Source organism: Amblyomma maculatum, chromosome 7 (assembly GCF_055883805.1).
Source record: "Amblyomma maculatum isolate TAMU_Amacu chromosome 7, ASM5588380v1, whole genome shotgun sequence".
NCBI classification, from domain to species: domain Eukaryota; kingdom Metazoa; phylum Arthropoda; class Arachnida; order Ixodida; family Ixodidae; genus Amblyomma; species Amblyomma maculatum.
In genome coordinates, this window is record NC_139350.1 from 43,376,379 (window position 1) to 43,385,463 (window position 9,085).

The 9,085-nt window shown below is 38.7% G+C and overlaps 1 protein-coding gene across 1 annotated transcript; it reads right to left on the minus strand.

Moving 5' to 3' along the window:
• Window positions 1-415: 415 nt before the first annotated feature.
• On the minus strand, window positions 416-8,522 carry LOC146183100 (uncharacterized). The gene is made up of 3 exons (XM_084608327.1): window positions 8,229-8,522; window positions 5,851-6,060; window positions 416-534 (listed from the first exon to the last, which is right to left on the minus strand). Exons 1-3 carry the CDS (start codon window positions 8,335-8,337, stop codon window positions 416-418), a joined length of 438 nt encoding a protein of 145 aa, XP_084464453.1. The 5' UTR covers window positions 8,338-8,522.
• Window positions 8,523-9,085: the final 563 nt, after the last annotated feature.

Below are 9,085 nucleotides of genomic sequence, written 5' to 3' on the forward strand. Positions count from 1 at the left end.
AAAGTTTATTTATACTATCAGCAAGTTATTTGGCTGGTTTATAGGGTTGGACAACTCAAAATTACGTGGAGGAATGTCTACAATTTATTACAGTGTAGTATCACAACATAATGACATGTCAGAGCAAGAGCAAAATAGTGCATCACTTATTTAGTGCATGGCACCCTCTCCTACACAAATGGCTAAGAAATGTGTAGCTATACAAAAAAAGGCATGTATATTTATGACAAGACCACAGAACATACAACTCCTAGCACATGAAAATTGAGATACTTTAGGTGACTGTTCAAGAACTTGGTAGCCACCACTCTAGGTACACTGCATAATGAAAGAAGAGGCACCTAGAACATGTGTTGAATAGCTTGCAGTCATACTGAATGTTGAAGACCATGTTGGCGGACAGAACCGCTGCCAGTCACTCCACCCAATGTCGCAGAAAACAGCTTTTCACGGTCCACCTGGATGCGCAGCAGGTCGACATCTTCAATATTTTCCCCAGAGTATATGCTGACAGGAGTAGCTGGAACACGAGTCCTGCAGTGGCAATAAAATATTGCATCAGTGCCGATTGCTGAAGAGGTATTCTTGCAAAAAAAGTTGAAAGTGCACAGGAAGACACACTTGAGTAAAGACGACACAGGACACACGCTGTCCCGTGTGTCCCGTGTCGTCTTCACTTGGGTTTGTGTCTTCCTGTGCGCTTTTACCTTTCGTCAAGTTGCAATGCATCATCTAGCCCATCTTCAAGATTTGTTAAAGTATTCCTTCAAACCCATTTCTTTTATAGCTACTCAAATGCTACAAATTATCACTATAATACAAGGAATGTTAACAAATAAAACGGCTTGTTTGATATTTATGCGCACAAAAGTTGCTTAAGCCAAATGTAAATTTGTGGGCAAAGGCCAGCAAACCTACAATGTCTAAATTGGCAGCTTTCGTTTTTTGTAATTATTCCAAATTTACTCATGTCAACATGTTTGTAATTCAATTAAACACTGATGAAAATACACGACACAATTTCTTTGCCAACTGTAATCTGCAAGTTATTTAGAGATGTCATTAAAAATTCGTTATGAAACAGAAACAAAATGGCACGAGTGCAGGTGGAATGCTGACAATAGGTATGCGCGTGAAGACCGCACATTTTAAAACTTAGCCTTTAGTTGAAAGCAGCATTTGTTTTTTTTTTTGATGTTGTATGACTGGGAAACTGCTCTACCTGCAGATACAATGTGCCACCTGCTCTTGCTCACAGTTCTAGGGCTTTTTGATGCTTCTGTTGCTCTTTATCGTCATAGCTCTAAAGGAATTATTTTCTTCTGCACAGTACAATTTTAAATGCTACATGGTAAAGCTTATAACAAATCCTGAAGACAGTGAGCTACGGAATCAAAATGACATTCAGCAGCTCTCCATAATATGTTTTTAGGCCTTTAGATCACCTTTTATATATGGTTTTACTTTGCATGTAGATTGACAGGACTACTGTTAGTCTTTCAGATTATAGACCCCCTTTTGGGCGGTAGAGGCCCATAGAACTGTGGCCATTACCTGCACATAAACATACTACTTGTTATAAAATGGTCCAGGATAGAACAAGAGCAAGGTGACTACATAGCATGAAAGAGAATTGAAGGGTAGCAGAAAAGCTTCAGTTTGCAAGCCAAGCCAAAAGTTTAAAAAGGCGCTTGTCTATCTGGACACCATGAGCATCACTGGCAGGGAAGAACCTTTTACTTCCCAAGAAGAAAACTGAGAAAGGGAGGCAGGGGAGAGAAAGAGGGGCAGAGCGAGAAGTGAAATTATGTTTGTCTGGGTATTAACTTCTATGACTTTGGTCTGGATGGTCTATCACAAAAAAAAAACAAAATAAAAAGGTGGAAGGAGCAGGGAAAACTACAGTATGGGGTATAAAAGTCAGCATCTAAAGCAGGTTCAACGCTGGCACATGTTTCTTGAAAGGAACAGGCAATACAGCTGCAGTTAAATAGTTGTTAAGAGCTATTTGGAAATGGTTAAGTACTAGCATAGGCTAAGAATGCCATGCAAAACATAAATGAAATGCTGAGGAGAAAGGACAACTGAAAAAATAAATTTGAGTAAGCCTTACCTGCCAAAAAAGGCATTATCAGACGAAAGATTCAAGGGGTAACCAAAGTCACCAGTGATAAAGAGGAAATGTTTAAAAGACACGTTGAGCTTATGCTAATGGAGATGCACTTGCTGTAAATAAATTGCACCATTCATGGTGCATGTGACTGCCTTGCCAACTACTTATGGTGTGGGGGATTGTATTTAAGGGATTCAAACGTTCCTTTCGAGATATTTATTTTCCACTGCTCTAAATTCATGGATTAGAAATGGCTCCCTATAGTTGGTTTTTGTAGAATTAAAGCTTACTCGAGATAAATACCCTAATTTCATCAAAATTATGGCCAATTTTATTTAAAGGCTATAGACTGCATTAAGGAAGGTTTTGCTTGTGCCTGCCCGACGAATATTTCATGTTATGCTCATTCATTGCCCTGTCTCTCCAATTTTTGTTTATCTAGACAGTAGGTAATGAATAATTTTCCAAAGCAAACTCAACGTGTTTACCCAAAGTTCTGTCTTTTTATATTTTTTCTTCTTGATAATGTTTGATAATTTTTCACTATTCACGTGCGACATATAATTCTTTTTTTATCACTACACTCCTGGACACCTAACGCTGGTATATAATTCGCCACCTCCGGAATGCTTTTCAAAAGTACTCTGCTGCTGCTGCTGTAGCCCAGCTCAGAGAAAGCTATTTGAAAGGTAACATTCTCTTAACCCTTAGCTCTATTCTCCTTTTCTCCTCTGCTTTCTTCTTGTAAAACAAAAGCGTATGCAAGCTCCACATCTGATGACCACACTGCCAAGATGAGAAGTACCTTTATTGAAATGCTGGCTTCTGGACTGAGGCTCAGCCTCAACTCTTGCTTAGTATTCTTGGAAACAATGTGCACAGATAATGCAAAATACAAAGGATAATCATTATTTTATTGTCTTTTAAGGTTCTCTAGTTGAAGAGAGGTAACTTTGAAGAGTGCCAGTAAGTAGTCTTACAGTTTAGATACTGCAGGCACCAAGAAAGAAAAGCCATATACGCATTTAATACACTTGAAAAATACAAACAAAAGGAAATGAAAGGCAAAATTAGCATGTGCTCATGCTCCAAGTGAAATATAAGCTGCCGACTGAACTTGGAAGGGTCGCATGTAATGAGAGAGTGGTCCAATATAATGAATTCTTTTCATCAGTGATAACAGGAGAACTCCATATGAGAGCTGCAATGATGCTCATAGGTGGCAGTAGAATTATGTCACAAACAGCAGAAAAAAAATGGTTATAAAATACCTTTAAGCGTGAGATTTCTCTTCTATGTACTGTTGTGAGCAGAATTAAGATGAATTATTGATCTTATTTCTGTACTGTTTGCCAGGTATGGGTAAAAAAGTGGTAGTAGTAACTTTCTGAAAAGCGGGCAAGGTAACCTTATAAAGTGAAATAAATGTTGTGGTTCTGGTTACAGAAATAAGCCTAATGCATAATGGCCTTAGCAGCCTATGTGCCATAATGCCCAATACACCACAACATTGAAGCCGGTTAAGCAGCTTCATGATTTACTGAAATATGAAATAGCTGTCATTGAAAAAAGCAATCTACAATATCTTATCGGTGTATTCAGATAAGAACTGTAATTGAGGTCCTATGATCATTTTTTGTTTTCAGTGAAATTGTTATATGTGGTGGGCAATTGTCTCTGCACAAATATGGGTTTAGTTTTGCAAGGTGTGGTGTAGTTTCTTTGGGAAAAAGTCGTATATCGCTGCAGGTGAAAAATGCAGTTTTGCTATTTAATAATGTTGAAAGTTTGGAGACCTGCTGCTAGTGTACTAAAAGCTTGCCAGCTATTCTTTTTATCCACTAAATCTATGCAAATTTTACTTTTATGGGAGTTATTAAAAACATGTTTTGTTGTTGTAGTTGATGTAGTAAAAAATCCGGAACTTTGCTCCAGAGGCACCACGCTACAAAAAATCCATTTTCAACCTTAAATAGGGGCATGATGACCATATTTTTATGAAGCCTTTTTTTGTTTATAAATCCGATAATTTCCTTATTTTCAGGCAAAACAGGAAGCTCTAGACTGCCCTGCGTGTTCTTGCCAATGGATCAAATCTGCCCAAGATTTGAAAACCGCAGAAATGCAAAAATTTGATTTCAACTTTTTTTAAGTATCATCGATTTTTATGAAAATCCCTCTCAAGAATCCTCAGTACCTAATGAATATTACAGCTTGAAGAAGGGCTGCATTATATTGTTTAACACTATAAAAAAGTCAAAATTGAGCACTGGTTTTGAAGCTTGTTAATATTCAACCCTACATTCTGGCACAACTAAATAAAGTGCTGCTACTAAAACTCTTTCTGCACATTATCCTGGCCTAGTTCTCTATTTCTCAAAAAATTGGAAGTTCTAGACTTGCTTGTTCATCCTCCATATTATCTTGCAATTGACAAAAATTTGAAACAACAAAAAAAAAACAGGCAACTGTGACTTGAATTTCAAAAACTACAGCATCTTCTTTTTCATTGAACTCCCATAAAAACAATCCTTATTACTTTATAAACATCTGGTACTAAAATGTGTTCCGCTATGTAAGCTAAAGGTATAAAAATAAATATAGAACTGAACGCATGTTGTCTCTGTAGAAATGCTTATGGCTTCCTCTTAAGAAGTAGGAGTCAAAAGTTCAATTTATTATTTGCTGAATTTAGTTTCATTCTAACATATGCAATACCCAAAGCCTTCTCAACGCTTATGAAGTCACTTTTCTGCTTGTTGGCAGTGTTGATTGCTTGAAATGAATTAAATTCGCTATTGCTTAAAATTTCATGGCAGAACGCCAGAACGGTTTAACTTGGTATAACTTTTTTTCTATATCATATTTTATTTGATGAGCTCCCAATTTTGCATGAAATTAAGGAAATAAGCAAAGAATCTGAATAATAAACAGAAAAAGATTTTAATGCTAACGACATAATACATCAAGCCCATATATAAGTTTGAAAATTGACTTTTATGTAGCGCGCTGTTTCTGGAGTAATGTTTGTGAATTTTTACTAACTCAAGTGCAGCAGAAAAGCAGGTTTTTAATCATTCTCATAGAGGTAAAGGTTGCATAGATTCAGTGGGTAAAAAGGGATGGATGACAAAATTTCTGTACACTAGCAGCAGGTCTCCAAAGTTGCAACTTTCTGAAAGGGAAAAATGGCATTTTCCCCCTGTAGTGATTTACAATTTTTTTTTCCAGAGAAAATTACACCATATCATGCAAAATTAAGGTTCATTTTTTTGTATTGAGACATTTGCCCACCACATATAAAGATTTCATTGAAGACAAAAAATAGCCATGGGACCTTGATTACCGTTCTTATCTGAACACACCCTTATCCTCATCATATGTGCAGATTTCCTATGCTTCTCATCAGTGTGCAGAATGAAACAGGTATTCAATTTGCCCAGCCTTTTTTAGTGCGCCAGCACAAAATGGCCAACAGCCAAATGTACCTTCAAATATTCATAGAGCAGGAAATAAGAGTGAGTTAAGCGAGGATTTTGTATTCTGTAAGTTCCAACTACAATAAAGCTTTTCAGATAAATTGTACGGAGTGCAGGCAGGCTACTATGTGTGGTCTAGGGTTTAGTTCCACGTCTCCTGATAAGCCATGTAGGTGTATGAATTATGCTAATCAGCAACAAATGTCAAAGCAGGTGATATATAAAAATTAAGAATTGTTTACCAGTCTCGTAACTAACCTGAGTTGAAAACGTGACTGCATGACTCCATTCTCTCTAGTTGCAGGCGGGTGATGGCTTGAATAAATATACCAGAGCTCAGAGGGCATGCAGCAGTGCAGTCGACAGGCAAGAAATGGTCTGAAGCTGGATCCACAGAATGCACTGCAGCTTGAGCCACCTTGTCCTTGTCAGTGATGAGTGGTGACATAGAAGAGGGTTCCAAAGTAGCTGCAGGTAAAGTAGACAAGCCTGTATTAAAAAAGACTGATCAGCAGTAATAATGGCATTGGCATGCCCTAAAGTGCAATCAGATTTGGCAAAAAAGTATTTTGAAAAATGTAAAAGTAAGTTACATATTCAGTTATATAACCACTGAGAGAAATATACTCTACAAGAGTCCGGAAAGAAGCTGGAGCACATTATGCAAATTTTGATGCACCATTCTGCACAATATTGCTCCCTTTACTAAAATATTACAAGAGATAGCTTTTTGATTCCCAGAAAAAAAAATCAAAAATAGTATTGGTCAGAAATTCTGCTAACTTTTAGCAGGCATTTTGCAGCTACATGAGTGCCAGTACAACATAGGCATTTTCAGAGTTCTAAAACATGCAGATCTTTGTATACTTGCCCACGGAAGGAATGAAAAAAAATCCTATTGAATAAATGGTGTTTAAGAAAGTTGTTTTCAAATATCTTGGCAGAAACTGTGGAAGGAAACCAATTGATGAGATGTCATTCATTACGTTCAAAAAACAATAATGACAGCATAAAATTCAAATGTGAAACCTTACTTTTGGCAGCAAAAAAAAAACGGAGATGTGAATATCGGACGGTATGAATGTGATCTAAAGGAAATTTAGCAAGGACCACTTATATATGGGGCTTAGTATATTTCCTTTAGAAATCCGGTGTGTACCAATTTTTTTTTAAAATCGTTCTTTATTGCAAGGCATACTATCACACGAAAGGAAGAAAAAAGAATGCGAGCCATAAAACCGAGGAGGTTAAGTTTTCAAAATTCAGGGACTGAACAAAAATAAAAAATGTAGAGAATATGCAATCTTTTTTTTTCTGCTTCTAGAGCGGTTTGTCAATTTTAATCTCATTTTGCTCGCAAGACTCATAAAGCAATGTTTTACTGACTACGAAATCCATAGCTTGTGTCGCGCAAGAACAGCTCCAGGAAGAGGCCAGTTTGAAGCCATGACTGCGATCGATCGGCCTGTGCCCAAAGCAAGCACAGTATGAAAACAAAACAAAACTGCTGATTCAAAACCAAATGCAGAAACTGAAAACAAAGAAACTAGCTGGCCTACATAATGGCTATTGTAACAGGCAACTAGAACTGCTCCAAAAAATAGATTTAAGGAAAAGAGCGAAGAAAGTGAACATTTGGTGAGAACAAAAAACATAGCAACACTGTCGCAGCAACTTACTGCACGCTTTTTGGCCTAGAATCCAAGCTGTCAGCTTCTACTTGAATGCAGAAGCATCACCTGCAAATATCCATTCATTGTAATGCCCACTACTGACAACACAAAATATAAAGGACTGTAGGAAGCAAGTGTAAAAACCATAAGAAAAGCATCACAACCCAAAAGCAAGACTTTATTCGCCAGGCAAGCGGATACACGACCCTATTGATAAAATCAGCTCATATCTTGATTAAAAATGTAAATCCTGTTGGGGAAAAATAACATCGGTTGGGCATAGTAGCCACTCAAAATGGTGTTTTGTAAATTATGCGGTTTAAAGTCCCGCAGAGGCAGATGGGATATGACCATACAGGATGGCTAAATAATATTTTTAGACCTCAGTAAATCCGCTATACGCATTCACAAGGCACCATACCATGCGCTTCTCTGTTTCACCTCTATTTAACCTGCTACCTAGGGATGATCAACGGAGCGGAAAAGCCGCGATGACGGATGGGAAAGTGGTTTGAGTTCCTACGTCCGTAAAGTGCTAGCGTTATCTCGAAAGTCAGCCTAACATTTTATGTACCAACACAGTGCGTTTCCTTTACTTTGCCCCATAACGAGAATTAGCACTAATAGAAACGAGTAGAACGAGGCCGAGACTGACAAATCAGCGCTCATCACCCAACTTCCATTCGTGAACCTCCTGCGCGTAAGGCAAGAAAGCCCAGCATGTGTATTTTTTTTTTCTTTTTTAAGGAAGGAGTTCTATTTTCTAGCAGCAAATCTGCGAAAATAATCACCGCGACATTCAACTTCATGAGCGTTATTTTTGCAGCCAGCCTAAATCAAGCGCGTTCCGGTCCAGCCCGTTCTGTCACGTTCTCAAACAAACGACAAACAGTGTAGCAATGCGGTAGGCCATTGTTACTGTTCCCGCACTGCGCGCCTCGGAATGTGATTGAGTATGCTTACCTTTACAGACGATTGCGTAAGCCGTCCAGAAAGCTGTTCGCCTTCGCACCACCGGTGCCGAATCAACAAGTGGGTTCAGTTGGTCACGCAGAAAAACATTTTCACGCATTCTTCCTTCGAGCTTCTCAAACTTGACACGATGAATCAACCAATACGCTTGAGCAAAGCAAAGAGGCGAACACTGAAAACTAGCCGGCACGATTAATGCCCGTTTGCCCGAAACATCACATCACAGGCGTACACACTTCTGCAACAATTATGCACGCGAAACGCAGCACATTTCACGACCGACGATTCGCATTCGATGCTGCAGATTAACGATCGTCGAAACGTGGTCAAGTTCGCAGCGTGCAAGTCGCCATGTTGGCGAGAGGAAGGTAGCTACCGGCGGCCGCCTGGCGGTGAAAGGGTGAAAGCATAGAGTATAGTTCGTTTCGGTTTCGGTTTCGTTACAAAAATTAAGCTTGAGTGTTTTCTGTTTTGTAGTGTTATTTCTAGTGCCTTATTTTGGCATAAAGGCATATTGACGGCAGCAGAAATCGGAGCAATACCCAGGAAATTGCCAGTTGGGGGCAATGTGAAAGTGCACATGAAATTTTGTTCTAGAAAATCAGCAGTTTCGAAGACGAGGCAACTGTCTAAAATACATAATCGGCAGCACACCAAATGAAGCAGCAGAATCGGAACCCGAGTAGGAAGTCCGTTGTCTATTGTGCACGGAAGTGTCTCGCTATGCGTGCAGATAATACGGTGCTGAACAAAGCTACCTGGTAGATGTGCCGACAAAGATAAGACGACGCAGATAACTTTCTCTTTTTCTCCTTTCTAATTAGTGCTGCGCGTCGTCTCCTACGCAT